We start from the raw sequence: 15,852 nt of genomic DNA, 5'->3' as shown, positions 1-15,852 counted from the left end.
GGGGTGGAGGGTAAGCACTGATGGAGGCGCTGCGGGGCGGGTGCGCGCTGGTGGAGGCCGCGCCGAAGCGAAGGCGGCCGGCAGGAGGCGCAGCACAGCCTCGCGGCGCAGGGAGGCGGGGAGGGGAGGGGAGGGGAGGGGAGGGGACCGCAGCGGCGACGCGCGCGCCGAGCCCACCCCCCGCGCCTGCCGCCGCCCGGACAATAAACAGCCGCGCGCGGGGCGATGCCCGAGTCGGTGCCGCCGCCCCCGCGCCGCGCAGCCCCGGCCGTCAGGCCTTAGCCCGCGGGCCGCGCCCGCCGCCGCCCCCCGCCCGCGCACCCGCCCGGCGCCCGCCCCCGCCCGGCCTCCAGGACCCACCCGGACCTCGGCGGGGACATGGAGTGAGTAGGCGCGCTCGGCCGGGGCCGGGGAAGCCGGGGCCACGGGCGGCCCGGGCACCCACGGAGGGCGTCCGAGCCCCGGCGGGAGGGGGCGGTGAGCAGCGCCGGCTCCCAGGGCTGCTGGGGAGGAATCGGGCCGGGCCGGGCCGCGCCGCGCGCGCCGGGAGACTGCTCTTCCCCGGCCCCGGCGATGCTGGGGCGGATGGGGGCTGTCGCCGGGCGCTGGGGAACTGGAGGCCCGCGCTACCTGCGGAGCCGAAGCCTCGGCCCCGTGCCGCCTGTGGGTGGTCCCTGGGAGTCCGAAAGACCCCTCCCCAAATTGCGCTGGTCTGGTCTGGGGCTCTCCCGCCCCTCCCCCGCCGCACCCGGACGCGCGCCAGGGACAGGCCTCCCTCCGCCCTACGCCGCCCCCCCAGGGCCACCCAGGTGTCCAGAGGTGTCCAGAGCCCGGTGCTGGGGCACAGGTGGGGCGGCCAGCCCGAGCTGCTGCGGAGGTGCGAGGTCTCCGGAGGGTGAGGAGGGGGCGCCAGACCTCCATTGGCGGAGGTGCGTCTGGGCCCCGCCGGGGACAGGGTCTGCGCGTTGGGGCGCCAAGGCTGTCCCGGCTGGGACCCTGATCCCTCTCCTGCCCAGCGGTGGGCGCGGGTCTGTGTGGAATCTGTGCACCGGTCTTGATCACAAGGTGCCAAAGGAGTGCGCGTGGTCTTTCCCGGCATTTGGTCCTCTCCACGCAGGCCCCTCACTCCCACAGGTGGGCGCCGGAGGCCCTGGGGCTGTGTTTGCATGGCCAGGGGTCAGCCGCCTGCCCCGCTCGTGGTAGGGCCAGCAGCCACCCCACTGAGGGCCCCGGGGCCCTGCCCGCAGTGGAGGTGCAGCCCGTCCTGCCGGCTCCCCCTGCCCTCCCCGCTGGGTGTGTGCCCTGGCCCGCAGCTTCCCCCAGGGATTCACCCGTGACCGCCACACCCTCGGCTGGGTGGGGGCCGCCTGCCTCGCTCGCTGGGAAAACCAGACACCCGCATCCTCTCTGCCTTTGGGAGCGCAGACAAAGGCCTGGCCGGCTCTCCACCCCGCCCCGGGAGCCCAGCCAGGGGCTGGGGAGGCACAGCCCAGACCTGCCTGTGCCAGGTCCCCCCACCCCGTGAGTCCTCCCCTGTGGCCCCCCCCAGGGGGCCTGGGCCAGGCGTGGCCCTGGGGAGGGGGCTGCTGGGCCAAGAGCCAGGGACTCAGGGGAACTTCTGGCCCGGCTGTGTTGTCTCCTTTCCTGCCACCTTGTCCTCTGGCCCAGAGGACTGCAGCTGCCCAGGGCCCGGTGGTCGCAGCCACGCACCGTGGCCCAGAGGCAGGCCGGGCTCCCGTGGGGCAGCTGGGGCTCCCACGGGCGCCCTTGCTTTGGGTGCAGGCGGACACTTGGCTTTCCTGGCTGCTGCCTGGTTCCTGGGGGGGTCCTCCCTCGGTGAGGGGCTGTGCAGGCTTCAGGCTGGGGGCGGCAGCCCCTTCCCCTCTATGCCTCTGAGGATTTCTGGTGCAAATCGCCAGGAGCTGTCAGAGTGCACGGTGCCCTGCGGGGAAGTTTGGAATTGGGAGAAAATTGACAGGCGTTAACTTGAGGCTTCACTTGGATGGATTCAAGGGTTTGATGGGAAGCACAGTGGCTTCTGGGTGGGGGTGGCTGGGGAAGAGGCTTCCTGGGAAGTTGAAGACCTGCGCTCTGGGGCAGGGTCCAGCAGGCAAGCTCAGGGCTCCGGCCAGGCCAGGAGCAGCAAAGCTGGAACCAGGAGGGAGGAGGGAGGTGCGCACCAGCCTGCGCCTGCACTGCGGCCTCTGGGGGCCGTCCTGGCGCACCTGCTCACCCCCGACAAGAGGCAGAGCCGGCAGGGTCCCCTGGCAACTGGAGTGGGCCTGGGCTTTTCCCTGTTGTGCCTCCATGATCCTGTGGCAGGTGGCACAGGCGGCGGCAGCGTAGCAAGGTGCTGAGAAGAAACAGCAATGGATGCCGCTGACACTGGGGGCCACTGTGGCCCCGGGCAGGCCAGCACCACTGCCTCCCCAGCGTTGTTCTGGGTGCCCTCTGACCCCCACGGTAGCACTCTGAGTGGGGGAAACGGGGGGCAAGGAGTGGGCAGGGGCCTGGCTCGCTGGCAGAGGCCGCTCGGCTCAGCAGGTGGGCTGCCCTGGGGGTCCTGCGTCCTGAGCCTGTGGTCTGAGGGTCCCAGCATCAGCTTTGCAGCATGGTTGTGTCCTGGCACTGCCCAGAGGCTTTGCCCGCTGCTGTGGGTAGGGTGGGGCTTGGAGGGGAGCCCTGACCCTCGGAGACCCTGGGCACATCTGTCCTGTGGTCCTCGCTTTTCTCCACATCCGGCCAGTGGGGACAGGACAGCCCCTTCCTGGGGAAGGGCAGGTGCTTAACAGACGAGCCCCACCCCTGCCAGGTGTGTCCGAGGCCTGGCAGGGTCCCAGGGGTCTGGGAGCCCGGGGAGGGTCTTTGAGCCGTGGGGAAGCCTCCTGGTTGCTCCATCATGGGCCTGTTCTGAGAAGCGTGTGTCAGGGTGTGCCCAGGCAGGTAGAGGGCACATGCTCTCAGGGTGGGAGGTGCTGCAGGAGGAGCCTCCGGCCTACGCTTTGGAGCCTGGGTGTCCCAGAACGGACCCCGCCCCAGACAACAGCTCTGGCAGTGGAGGGGCCAGGCCGGGGGAATCAGTCAGGGCTCTGCCTGGACGGGGCATCCAGGGCAGCTCAGCGAGGTCTCAGAGACAGGGAGGACCCAGGACCTGGTGGTGGTTGGAGAGCTGGCCTGAGCCCCGGGTGCAGGGTGGGGTAGACACAGGCCATGGTGGGAATGAGATGGCCGGGAGGTGTGCCTGACCCCTGCCCAGGCCAGTGTGATTGACCCACTTTTATTTTTTAAAGATTTTATTTATTTATTTATTTGAGAGGTAGAGTTACAAAGAGGAGGAGAGATGTTTCCATCTGCTGGTTCACTCCCCAAATGGCCGCAATGGCTAGAGCTGGGCCAGACCAAAGCCAGGAGCCAGGAGCTTCTTCTGGGCCTCGCACGTGGGTGCAGGGGCCCAAGAAGGACTTGGGCCATCTTCCACTGCCTTACCAGGTGCATTAGCGGGGAGCTGGGTTGGAAGTGGAGCAGCCGGGACTTGAACCGGTGCCCATGGGGGATGCTGCTGCCGCAGATGGCAGCTGCACCTGCTGTGCCACGGCGCTGGCCCCTCACAGGCTGTTTTAGTCGTGGGCACACCCGGGGGCTGGCGCTTCCCTTGTGAGCGGGAGGGGCCCAGGTCCTGCTGCAGGTGACCAGGAGGGAGCCGGCGAGGCTGTGACAGAAGCAGCGTGGGTGCGGTGAGGAGGGGAGGCAGTGGGCGGCGTGAACAGCATTGCTGTCTGCCCAGGATTCTTCATGATGTTTCATGTGGAAGGGATTCTAGAGCTTCGAGCTTAGAAATCAACCAAAAACTAGGATGTGCGTTCATTAGCTCATTTTTCCAGACACACACAGATCGGGCACCTGCAATCCAAAACTGGCAGGCTCCCAGATCCACAGCTTGTGCGACCGCAGCCACGCGTGTGGCCTGGGGTCCCGTTCCCACGACCCTCGCCATGGACGCGGGGATGTCTCAGCAGGCCCGCCGGGCGGAGGCACCCTCTGAGGACGGCAGCCCCCGCTGCCTTGGGCTTCGCGGGTGCTTACTGAGCGCCCGGTGTGCACCAAAGCCACAGACAAGCAGGGAGGCTGGAAACCGTGGGGGGTCGGGTGGTGAGGCTGGGTGCATGGGACGGGGAGGGCGCCGGAGGAGGTCCCGTGGAGAGCGCCAGGGCTGGGGTGGCCTCCTGCAGGCCCCACTGCCCTCCCACCTGAGGGGCCAGGGCAGGGTCCACTCCCCCCCCCTCCACAGGTTAATAGGCAACAGGTTTGCTCCCTGGGCCCATGGCCTGCCCTGGCCTCCAGGCCAAGGGGGTGAGGCTTGTCTGCCTGGAACCTTCTGGAATTCCTGGTGGCCCCAAGTGCCCACCTCCACCTCTGTGGGTGCTGGTCCTGCGGGGCCGATGGGGGCGCTCCGAGCAGGGACCTGGTAGGCGGAGGCATCCCGGGTGGGGGCGGAGTTGCTGGGCTGCCAGCCCCCGCGTGATTCCTGCAGCCCATGGCCAGGGCAGCGGTCAGCGTCAGCTGTTTGCTTTCAGCCCGCAGCTGGAATGTTCTCTGCCAGCTGCCCAGTGAGACCCCCGCCCCCCCCCCCGCTGAGTGGCCTGGGCCCCCAGCCCAGGCCCATGGTCCCCTGCCCTGCTGGGTGCCCCCAGGTCGTGCTGGGGGAGACCCCGCGGAGGTCCCGGGCGCGCAGGCAGGTGTGGCGGGCGCACCGTAAGTTCTGCATTTTCCGTCTTTCTCCAGGCGCACTCGCTCCGGCGCCCGGGCGATCCCGACCCTCGGGCTGGAAGCTCCGGCCGAGGCGGGGCGGGTGGGGGCGGGCGGTGCTTGCTGCGGGCCCCACCCCCGCGCCAGGCCTCCCGGTTGCCATGGGGACTGCGCGGTTGCCAGGGCGACCGCCTCCCGCGGGCCGCCATCCGTCACTCGCGCAGCGGCAGCGGCGCCCCCAGGCCTGGGCGGGTGCGTGGGGCGGGGGTGCGCCTCCTCGGAGGCCGCCTTGGAGAGGGATGGACACTGTCCCGCCTGACCTTCCTTGTCCGGGCCCAATCAGGACACTGCGGGCCTTGTCTCCAGCCTGGCGGGCCGGCCACACAGCCATTCCTGTGCGCACCCGAATTGCCACCGTCCGCCAGGGAGGGGACAGAGCCCTGGTGCCGCCCAGTGTGGCCTGGGAACCCCGGAGCTGCAGAGGACGGGGTGCGGCGGTTCCAGGCTGGCCCTGCCGCCGGGCGCTGCCCTCTCTGGACCCCAGCCACAGTGGCTGGACAAGGGTCTGGGCTGGGCCCTGCCCACCTCAGCGGTCTCTGTTGGGGAGGGGACGCCAAGCCAGGGAAGTTTTATTTTTGTATTTGTGTCTTTTTAAGCGGCTGCACCATTTAAAAGTTTGTTGTTGGGGCCAGTGCTATGGCGAAGTGGGTAAAACCTCTGCCTGCAGCGCTGACATCACAAATGGGTGGGGGTTCGAGTCCCGGATGCTCCACTTCCCACCCAGCTCCCTGCTAATGCCCTTGGGAAGGCAGAGGAAGACGGCCCAAGTGCCTGGGCCCCTGCACCCGAGTGGGAGTCCCAGGAGAAGCTCCTGGCTCCTGGCCACAGCCTGGCCCAGCCCTGGCTGCTGTGGCTATTTGGGGAGTGAAGCACAGATGGAAGATCTCTCTCTCTTTCTCTGACTAGGACTTTAAATTAAATAAATCTTTTTTTTAAAAAAAAGATTTATTCATTTATTTTAAAGGCAGAGTTACAGAGAGGCAGAGAGAGAGAGAAGTTTTCCATCCACTGATTCACTCCCCAGATGGCCACAATGGCCGGAGCTGAGCCAATCGGAATCCAAGAGCCAGGAGCTCCATCCGGGTCTCCCACATTGGGTGCAGGGGCCTAAGGACTTGAGCCATCGTCCACTGCTTTCCCAGGCCACAGCAGAGAGCTGGATTGGAAGTGGAGCAGCCGGGACTCAAACTGGCACCCACATGGGATGCTTCAGGCCAGGGCGTTAACCCGCTGCACCACAGCGCCGGCCCCTCAAATAACTACATCTTAAGAAGTTTGTATATATTTTTGAGAGCTGGAGACAGTCAGGGAGAGCTCTCCCATCGCCGGTTCACTCCCCAGATGCCCACGACAGCAGGGGCTGGGCCAGCGGAACCTAGAGCCAGGAGCTCCAGCCAGGGCTCCCTCAGGGGTGCTGGGGCCCAGGCACTGGAGCCGGACAGGGAGTGGTGCTGGGACTCGGAGATGGGGTCTTGGGCACGGAGATGGAGGATGGAAGATGTGGGCGTGCGGTTGTGCCCACCTCTAACCACGAGGGTTTCCGGCAGGGGGGTGGAGAGCCCAGTGACGGAGGCCTGGGCCTGGGCAGGGGGGCGGGGCCTGAGGTGGGTGCTGTCAGGACCCAGCTGAGCAGGCTAGCACGCCGCTGCCTGCTGGCCCAGGAGCTGCATGGGGTCGGCCTGAGCTCCTGGGGGCACTGGGGGGCTGGGGGTCCCCAAGAAGGCAGGAGCCAGGAGGGGCTGCGCTGAGTGACCTCACGGACCTCGGCGAGACTGGAACCCAAACCCCACGGGGGAGGCAGAGCTGGCGTGGTGAGGCTCTGGGCCCTAGTACCCCCAAACCTCTGTGGGCAGCGAGGGGAGGTCTCAGTCCGCCTTGTGTTTGAGGGGACCCCAAGACCCTGGTGGGAGAATGGGGCACTGGGCATGATTCTAGTCCCGAGAAGATGCAGGGCGGGGGGAGGGGCGGGGCCCCCTGCTGTGCTGCCCAGAGTGGCCCCCCGGCCCTGGAGTTTGGTCAGACGCTGGGAGGCACCCAGCTCAGGACCCCCCATTCGTGTCCCTGCCGCCGGCCGTTGTCCCCCAGACCTAGCCCCGCCCAGCCAGGGCCTACTCCCCCCACCCTGTGCTGACCTCGCTGCCCACACGGTGTCACCCTGCTCCTTGGGGAGGGTGCGTGCCTGAGGCCCCCTAGTGTCCCCAGGCGGGAGAGGAAGTGGGGGAGTGAGAGGGCTATGCACCTGCTTCTGAGCAGGACCGTGCATCCTGGGGACAGCGCCTTGTGGGGGAGCAGTCCGGGCGGGGGCTGTGTGTCAGCCCCCCTGCTGTCCCCTCCCCTGCCCTTCAGGTGTGCCTGGCCACCTGCTGTGTGCATTCCTGGGGGCGGCGCTGGGGGGCCCCCCCGGGACCCTCGCTCTGTAGCGTTGGGCTCGGCCTCCCTGGGGGAGGCCAGGCGGTGGGACGCGGGGTTGCTCCTGGGCTCAGTGGGGCCGGGTGGGGAGGTCAGGGATCAGTGCTTCCTCCCTGCTGAGCTCCTGAGGAGGAGAATAGCCGGGGAATCCATGAGGTGCAGCCCGGGGGACTCGGGGCACAGGGGCCGCGCCGGCTCCAGTCTCCAGGAAGCGGGGTGGGCGTGCCCAGCCGGCCTCATCTTGCTTCCCAGGGTCCTGGTGGCAGGTACCACGTCCCAGCAGGAACGGCTGCAGGCCATCGCGGTGAGTCCCGCTCTCCTGCCCTCTGGTCCAGGGACATTGGTGGGGGGAGGCTGGGGCCCCAGCAGAGACCCCTCGGCATCTCCCCCGCCCATCGCTGGGGAACCCCAGGCGGGCGGCGGCTCCGAGGTCACTCTGATGACCATCTCTGGGTCCTGGGACCCGGCCCTCCACTTGCCGTGGCTGAGTGTATCTGGAGGGCCCCCGGCCGTGTGGGTTCCAGGGCCGGAAGGCAGGGTCTCCGGGTGCTGACCCGGCTGTGCCGCCCGCCCGGCAGGAGAAGCGGAAGCGGCAGGAGGAGATCGAGGCCCGGCGTCGGCAGCTGGAGGAGGACCGCCGGCAGCTGCAGCACCTGAAGGTGTGGGCGGGGCAGGGGCGACCGTGGCCGCGACCCTGACCCTGACCCCTGGGCCGCACTGACCGGCGCCTCTCCCCCAGTCCAAGGCGCTGCGGGAGCGCTGGTTGCTGGAGGGGACGCCACCCTCGGCCTCGGCCGGGGACGAGGACATGCGGAGGCAGATGGAAGAGGACCAGCACAAGGCCCAGCGGCTGGAGGTGTCCATCTGCAGGTGGGAGGGCCCGGGCCCCAGGGCGGCGGCGGCGGGAAGAGCCTTCCCACGGAGCACTGGGAGCCCTGTGGGCAGCCCCCCCCCCCCGCTGGGGCCACTGTAGTGGGGGAGGGAGGGGCCGGAGCCTGCTCTGGTCAGGGGAGGGCCCCGAGGGGGTCCACGGCCGCCCAGGCCTGGCACTGGGCTTGGCGGGGAGAGGGGCCGCCCCCTGGGCAGCCACAGCCTCCTGGCTCTCCCAGATGGCAGGCCCAGCTGCGGCCAGCCCAGCGGCCAGCCCGCGAGGACACCTCGGGCGGGGCCTTTCCTGCCTCTCCTGCCCCCAGGGCCACTTTCCCAGCTTCCTGGGGAGATCACGTTTCCTGTCAGAGGGAGCGGGCGGTGGCAGGCGGCTGTGCCAGGAACCCCGGGTGGACGCGGGAGCCGGCCTCAGCCTCCTCAGGGTGCGGGGGGCCAGCACCCAGCGGAGGGACCCCCGAGGCCCGGAGGCCTCACGCCTGCCCCTCCCCAGGCTGGAGAAGGAGATCGAGGCGCTGGAGAACGGAGACGCAGCCCCCGGCCCCCCAAGGGAGAGCTCGGCAGCCCCCAGCCCCGCCCGAGCCCCGGCCCCCAGCCCAGCTAAGGAGCCGCCCGAGGCGGAGGTGGTGTTGAATTCACAGCAGGTATGGGGCTGCCAGGGAAGGAGCCAGGCGGGTGCAAGGTCCATGGGGGAGACGGCACACACACAGCCGGGCGCGCCACGCTGGATTCCGGGTCACCCGGACCCCCATGGGGAGGGAGAGGGACACGCCGGAGTCCTGGGAGCTCGCAGCCCCGGGGGCAGGTGCACGGGGCTCAGCCGCGGGTGGGGCCGCAGCCTCTCACCTCTCCCTGTTCTCTCTTGCAGACCCCGCTGGGCACGCCCAAAGGTAGGACTTCTGGAAGGGCCAGTGGGGCCCCGGCGCCCTCTGGTGGCCAGAGCGGGCATGGCAGGGCCCCTCATTTCAAAGGAGACTGGCTAGCGCTCGGCCTGTCCACGCGTGTGCACCTGTCCATGGGTTTCGCGTCTCTGAGATGAGGCAGACAAAGCCCTTCGAGCCGGGTCTGTGGGGGGGAGAAGTTGGGTTTCCCGCGGAGAACAGAGGAGTGGGCCTAAATGGGGGGCCCCAGGCGAGATGGACTGGGCAGAGCTGGGGGGACAGTGTGCTCAGCTCGGACGCCCGGCCCTGGCGACGAGGTGGGAAAGGTAAGCCTCGGCCAGCGACTGCCTTAGCACCTGGGACCCTCCCTGCTTCCCACGTCCGGCCCTGGGTGCGAATCCCGACTCCGCTCCCAGCCTGGTCTGGCCCAGCCTGGCCTTTGGGGGCGTGCGGGGAGTGAGCCCCCGGTGGGAGCTCCCTTTCTCAGATGGGGGGCCTGCTGGGCCTGGTGTGGCAGGCGCGGGGGCGCCCTCGCCCTGAGCAGCCGAGCCCTGGCCTGATTCGCGGCACGTTAATTATTCACAAGCGGAGTGTCTCCTTGTCTTACCTACCGTGGAATTAAACATTAATAATTAAAAAAATCCACGCAGGCCTCGCAGGGATTTGGAGAAAATTGTGCTGGGAAATGAGAGGCAGGGGCCGAGGCTCTGCTGAGGGGGCTCAGTGGGCATGGGGGGCTCAGCGGGCATGAGGGGGGGCCAAGTGCCCCTGGGGGGTCCGAGTGTCTGTGGGGGGCCCGAGTGCCCTTGGGAGGGTCTGAGTGTCCTGTAGGGGGTCTGAGTGTCCGGGGGGGCCGAGTGCCCCTGGGGGCCCCAAGTGTCTGGGAGGGGTCCGAGTGCCCCTGGGAGGGCTGAGTGTCCTGTAGGGGGTCTGAGTGTCCTTGGGGGGCCCGAGTGTCCGGGGGGGCTGAGTGCCCCTGGGGGGGATCTGAGTGTCTGGAGGGGGGGGGTCTGAGTGTCTGTGGGGGGCCCGAGTGTCCGGGGGGGGTCTGAGTGCCCCTGGGGGGGTCTGAGTGTCTGGAGGGGCCGAGTGCCCCTGGGGGCCCCAAGTGTCCCTGGGGGTGTCCAAGTGCCCCTGGAGGGACCCGAGTGTCTAGGAGGGGTCCGAGTGCCCCTGGGCGGGGGCCCGAGTGTCCCTACAGGGGATCCAAGTGTCTGTGGGGGGCCCCGAGTGTGCCTGGGGGGTTCGCGTGTCCCTGGGGGGGGCACGAGTGTCCCGGGGGGGGTTCCAATGTCCGTGGGGGCAAGGAAGGGCACTCCGGGGTCCCGTGTTCTGAGTGACCTCTGACCTCGGCCCCACTGCCCCCAGCAGAGCAGCGCCTCTCCTGCACCCCAGTGAGGACGGCTGATGGCTCCACCATGATGAAGGCAGGTGAGTCGGCCCCAGTCCCACCCACGTGTCCAGCCACCGACAGCCCAGGGCTGTGTCTTGGTCCTGGGGGCCACGGGACGGGGCTGGGCAGCGGCTGTGACCTCACATGGCTTCCACCTTCTTCCCCGCCACTCCCACGCCTGGCCACAGGGGTCCCGCTGCTCCGAGCCTCTGGATGGGGGTGCACAAGGCTGCCGGGGCCCTGCGAGGGTCGTGGGTGTACGTGGGGAAGGAGCGGGCGGGCCACCCTGCTTGGAGTTAGACCCGCTCAGGCCAGGCGCCCGGCTGTCCCCTCAGGCTCTGGGGAGGGGCGTCGGGCTGTCACCTATCCACTCATTCATCCATCACGTGCTTGCGAGCGCCCACCAGCTGCAGGTGCGGGGGTCGCAGCCCGGGAGCTGCTGTTCTGGGGGTGATCTGCTGTCAGTCTCAGTTGGCGCCGGGTCGCCAGCCTGCAGACGCTACAGCCAGGGCGTGGCTGGCGCTGGAGCCGGGCTGTGTGGGAGGAACAGCCAGGGGTCCTGGGCTGGAGCAGGGTGGGTGGGAGGCGCGCTGGGACTTTCACGCCGGGAGGTGGGAGCCAGGGCCAGTGGCGGGCAGAGCTGGGGCCGCCAGAGTCGTGCCCGCGGGCGCCCTCTGCTGGCTGCGATCAGAACTGGGACCACCAGAGTCTTGCCCACGGGCGCCCTCTGGCGGCTGGGATCAGAACGGACCACCTGAGTTGGTGCCCACAGGCGCCCTCTGGCGGCTGTGATCAGAAATGGGACTACCAGAGTCGGTGCCCATGGGCACCCTCTGCCGGCTGAACTGGAGCAGTTCCCTGGGCTCAGAAGGGAGAGCCCACAGGGTCTGCAGATGGTGTGATGTGGCCAGGTGGCCAGTGGCTGGGGTGGGAAGGTGGAGGAGCAGACCTGGAGTGGGATCTTGGTGTGGTCAGTGTGGGGCTCCAGGGGGGCACAGGGAGGGATGGGGAGGGGCCAGGGAGAGGTCTGTACGTCCAGTGGCGTCCTCAGCACCTGCGGGAGGTAGGAGCCAGGAGCACGGTGGAGTCTGGGGCCAGGCTGGACAGGGAGATCCCGGTACCATGGGGCTGAGGGTCAGTGAGAGGACACAGGCGGCCGCGCCTCCTCGTGGAGCCGCGGTCAGCACCGGGGCGGCGGCTGCCGGCACGCGGTCTCTGTAGTTTGGGAGACGGCGCCAAGGGGCAGTGACCGTCATCCGTCACAGGAGGGAGCTGCTGTCCCCATTCAGATCTGGGCAGCTGGGGCGGCCTGGAGGTCGGAGCTCGGCTGCGGCCCTCGGGGTTTGCGCCGGGCGCCCGTGGGGCCCATGTGGAGCCCATGTGGAGACAGGGGATGTGCGAGGAGCTGGAGGGGAGGCCTCGGTGCCCTCAGCGCTGGGGAGCTGGACGGTGCTAAGCGGGGCACCCGCCGCTGCTTGGCTGTGCTGCTGGCTGCTCCCTGCTTGGCCGCGGGCTGGCGGGGGGCACGGGGGCAGGCGGCCACCGCGTAACCCGGTGCCTCTCGTGCCAGCCATGTACTCGGTTGAGATCACGGTGGAGAAGGACAAGGTGACGGGGGAGACCAGGGTGCTGTCCAGCTCCACCCTGCCCCCTCGGGGGCCGCTCCCCCAGGGCATCAAAGTCTACGAGGACGAGACCAAAGGTACGAGCCCCAGTCCCAGCCTCCACCCGTGGTCTGCGGGGAGCTGCCCTCTGCGCCGGGGAATTCGTCCAAGCAGCGGCTTTTGAGAGGAGGGTGCAGGAGACGAGCCCCGAGCGGGTCTCACGGGGTGCGATGCTTGGGCACAGGGGCCGAGGCGCTGGGGTGGGGAGGAGTTGGGGGGTCTGGAGGCGCAGCAGGGGTGGGGTGAGGGCTCTGGGACGGGCGTGAGGTGGGCGGGGCCGGCTGTGCAGCTGAGAGCCAGTGTAAGCGCTCCCTCTGGTGGCCGGCATGGGAACACGCCGTGGGCGGACAAGGGCGGCTTTGGGCTGAAGCCCAAGGGTCAACCTCTTTTTCCCTTATTTTAAGATTTATTTATTTGAAAGTCAGAGACAGAGAGAGAATGAACTTCCATCTACTGGTTCATCTCCCAGATGGTCACAGCAGCCAGGGCTGGGCCAGGCTGAAGCCAGGAGCCAGGAGCTCCATCTGGGTCTCCCCATGGGTGCAGGGGCCAAGGACTTGGGCATCGTCCACTGCTTGCCCAGGCCACAGCAGGGAGCTGGGTTGGAAGTGGAGCAGCCAGGACTCGAACCGGTGCCCACGTGGGATGCCGGCACTGCAGGCGGCTTTAACCTGTTACATCACAGCACCAGACCCCCACCCATGAAATGCACTCCTTTGAAGAGTACAGTCCATTAGGCTTTGATACGTTCACGATGTTCCGGACATTCCTCAACTCTATCCAATTCCAGAACGTTCCACCACCCCAAAGGAGCCCTGCCGCTCCCCCAGCCCTGGCGGCCCCGCGGCCCCTGTGGAGCCCCTGTCCTGAACGTTTCCTGTTGGTGGAGCCCACGCGTGTGGCCTCTGTGTCGGCGTCTCCCTGGGTGTGGCGCGTGCCAGAGCCTGGCCTCTGCTCCCGGCTGCTCCCCGTGGGTGTGACCGTGTGTGCACACAGCTGCAGGACCCGGGGCTGTTCCCACCCGGGCTGAGCACACACCTGGGGGTGGGATGGGTGAGGGTCCGGGGCTACACCCCCTGTTGTGTCACTTACTCCGCTGGCCATGGGGGGTGTCATCCCCGAACCTCACGTCTTTAGGGGGCTCCCCCCGGTGCCCTCTCTCCTGGACAGAACCCTCCCCTTGGCCGCTCCGCCGGCTTCCCCAGCCCCCCCCCCCCTTCCGCTGGCCGGACTGGACTGTGGTTGCTTAGCAACGGAAGGCAATCTGAGGCTCGGATTCCAAAGCTGGGCCAGTGGCCAGGGGGAAATTCTCAGCCTGACTCCGTGTGACCCAGGCACGCCCGCCACTCCCCAGGGGTGGGACTGACAGTGGCCAGGGACAGGGACCTGACCCTTGCTCCCGAGGAGCCGTGTCCCTCCCTCTTCAGCAGGGTGCTGGCTGCTGTGGCCGAGGGCGGACCTGGGAGAGCGCTGGGGAGATGAGGCAGCCCAGGCACGGGTCACGGGCATCAGGGCGCCCCGGGCTGCAGGGGCGGGGTGAGCCCCTCCCTGTTCCTTGACCATAGCCCCCCATTCCTCAAAGTTCAAAACACTCTATTTGAAAGAAACCTTGGCCTGCGTGGTAGTGGATCCAAGTGAAACACAGAGCAGTAAAATCTCACGTGGGTGCAGCCAAAGCAGGTCTCAGAGGAGCGTGGATAGCCTCGGGCACAGACGAGAAAAATGAGATGAGTGGGGCTTTGAGAGCAGCCGGGGGAATCCGGTCCCTGCAGCCCCTGCCCTCCATTGCCCGCGAGGGGACAGGGCTGCAGTGGCACGCCCTGGCCAGCTGGGGGACCCAGCCGGCCCCTCCTCTGAGTGTCCGTTCTCGCTCCCTGCGTCGTGGACAAGCACGTGGAACAGACCTGTGCACAGGGGCCCGTATGCCAGTCAGCTGGGGGGGACGCTAGGGCCCCCCAGGTCCACCCCCGCCCATCCTGTGCATTCAGCTGTCCACGCCCCAGTGGGGAGCGGCTGTCACTCAAGCTGAGGTCGCAGCCCCTCCCTGCTGCTGTCACTCAAGCTGAGGCTCTCGTACTCCCCCCTCCCCCCGTGCAGTGGTCCACGCTGTGGATGGCACCGCTGAGAACGGGATCCACCCGCTGAGCTCCTCCGAGGTGGACGAACTCATCCACAAAGCAGACGAGGCCGCGCTGAGCGAGGCGGGGTCCGTGGCCGCGGCCGCAGAGACCCGGGGGGCCACAGAGGAGGCCGCGCAGAGCACGCCGTCCCGGCGGGAGATCACCGGAGTGCAGGCGCAGCCAGGCGAGGCCACGTCCGGCCCTCCGGGCATCCAGCCCGGCCAGGAACCCCCGGTCACCATGATCTTCATGGGCTACCAGAACGTGGAGGACGAGGCTGAAACCAAGAAGGTGTTGGGGCTGCAAGACAGCATCACCGCCGAGCTGGTGGTCATCGGCGACGCCGCGGAGCCCGCTCCGCCCAACGGCAGCGCCGCGGAGCCGCCGGCCACCGCCAGCCCCGGCGAGGAGAGCCAGGCGGCGCCCGAGACCCCCGCCAGCGACCCCCAGGACCTCGACATGAAGAAGCAGCGATGCAAATGCTGCTCCGTCATGTGAGCCGCCCGGCCCCGGCCCCCCGGCCCCCGCCCTCCCATCCAGACCCCACCAGCCCGGCCTGCCCGGCCCCTGCCCCTCGTGGGGAAGGGGGCAGGGGCCCCGCCCGTCACACCTGACACACGCCCCAACCACTGACCCGTGCACCTGCACCTGGGAGGAGGCGGGACAGGCCCGCCCTGGCAGCTTCACAGACGTGGCTCCCCCCCGGGCCCCCCACCTGTGCCTTTCGGCCACCCCTGAGCAGTCTGGGGGCTCCCCAGCAGAGGCACTGGCCCCCCAACCCAGGGCATCGGGGTGAGGCCATGGCTCTTTGGTGGCTCTGGGTCTTGGAATGCAGGGTGGATCCTGGTGGACACCCCCAGCCTGCTGTGCCCCCCCCCACTCTCTCTGGGCCTGGCCAGTGCACAGTGGGGCTGAGGGCATGGGGGAGCCCCCCAGAGGGTCTGCAGCCCCCAGGCTGCCTTCTAGATGGGCAGGCCCCCTGCACAAGGCAGGGACCATGCAAGCTCCCGCCCTATGGGACCGCCCCTCCCTCCTGGTGCTAATTTGGAGATCTCCGGGGGGCTGCCCTGGCCATTCCTTCATTGCTTGGACCAGGGTCCTGGGCCCCACCCTGGGCCGTGCTGGGCTTAGAGTGTTTCTGGGCCATGGGGGGAGGGACCCAGCCTAGAGCCGGGAGGAGGGCCCCACTCGTCCCCGCCCCTCCTGGGGGACACGGCCGACACTCAGCTGTGCACAGCCACACCCGTCCTCAGAGGCACATTCATGGCCCTGCTCGCCCCCTTATGCAGGCTGGCTGTGGACCGCCAGGCCCTGTGCCCCGGGCACCCTCTGGCCCGGGCGCCGCCCGCAGCCTCGGCAGGGCCTGGGTCCCAGGCTCAGCTGTGCTCCTCGGAGGTTGGGAGGAGGGGCCCTCTCTGGGGTGACCCGGGTGGAGGCCGTGGGACCCCACCTCTTGCTCCCAAGCCCACCCGGGCCCCTTGAGCCCTGAGCCTGCCCTGAAGCGCCCTTGCGACCCTCTTCTGCTTTCGATGTGTGCGAGGCCCTGCTGTTCTTGACCTTCCCAGAGACGCAAATAAACAGCGTGAACAGCCCTGGCTCCTGCGCTTCTTGGGTTTCAGCTGGGCGGGGCTGCCGGGGGTGGGGCCCGCGGGGTTGGCCATAAAAAGGAGGCAGCAAGAGGCCCAGGCCAGGGA

General features: G+C 68.6%; 1 protein-coding gene across 4 annotated transcripts; it reads left to right on the top strand.

Moving 5' to 3' along the window:
* Positions 1–322: 322 nt before the first annotated feature.
* Positions 323–15,749, top strand: PALM (paralemmin). Of its 4 annotated transcripts, none has more exons than XM_062179002.1 (9): positions 323–383; positions 7,468–7,519; positions 7,794–7,874; positions 7,955–8,085; positions 8,594–8,744; positions 8,969–8,990; positions 10,353–10,412; positions 11,945–12,076; positions 14,136–15,749. In XM_062179002.1, exons 1-9 carry the CDS (start codon positions 379–381, stop codon positions 14,654–14,656), a joined length of 1,155 nt encoding a protein of 384 aa, XP_062034986.1. In that variant the 5' UTR covers positions 323–378; the 3' UTR covers positions 14,657–15,749. The 4 variants fall into 4 exon arrangements, with proteins under 4 accessions (XP_062034986.1, XP_062034985.1, XP_062034988.1 ...); XM_062179001.1 differs by having other exon boundaries at positions 10,350–10,412; XM_062179004.1 differs by lacking the exon at positions 11,945–12,076.
* The last annotated feature ends 103 nt before the right edge of the window (positions 15,750–15,852 follow it).

The sequence above is a fragment of the Lepus europaeus genome, chromosome 20 (genome assembly GCF_033115175.1).
Source record: "Lepus europaeus isolate LE1 chromosome 20, mLepTim1.pri, whole genome shotgun sequence".
NCBI classification, from domain to species: domain Eukaryota; kingdom Metazoa; phylum Chordata; class Mammalia; order Lagomorpha; family Leporidae; genus Lepus; species Lepus europaeus.
This window is presented reverse-complemented; position numbering and strand designations above follow the sequence as displayed.

Bases quoted from the DNA above. Each gene is read 5' to 3' on its own strand.
- PALM (XM_062179001.1), top strand. The intron at 7,875-7,954 runs GTGTGGGCGGGG...CCTCTCCCCCAG, and splicing joins GGCAGCTGCAGCACCTGAAG to TCCAAGGCGCTGCGGGAGCG. The intron at 8,745-8,968 runs GTATGGGGCTGC...TCTCTCTTGCAG, and splicing joins TGGTGTTGAATTCACAGCAG to ACCCCGCTGGGCACGCCCAA.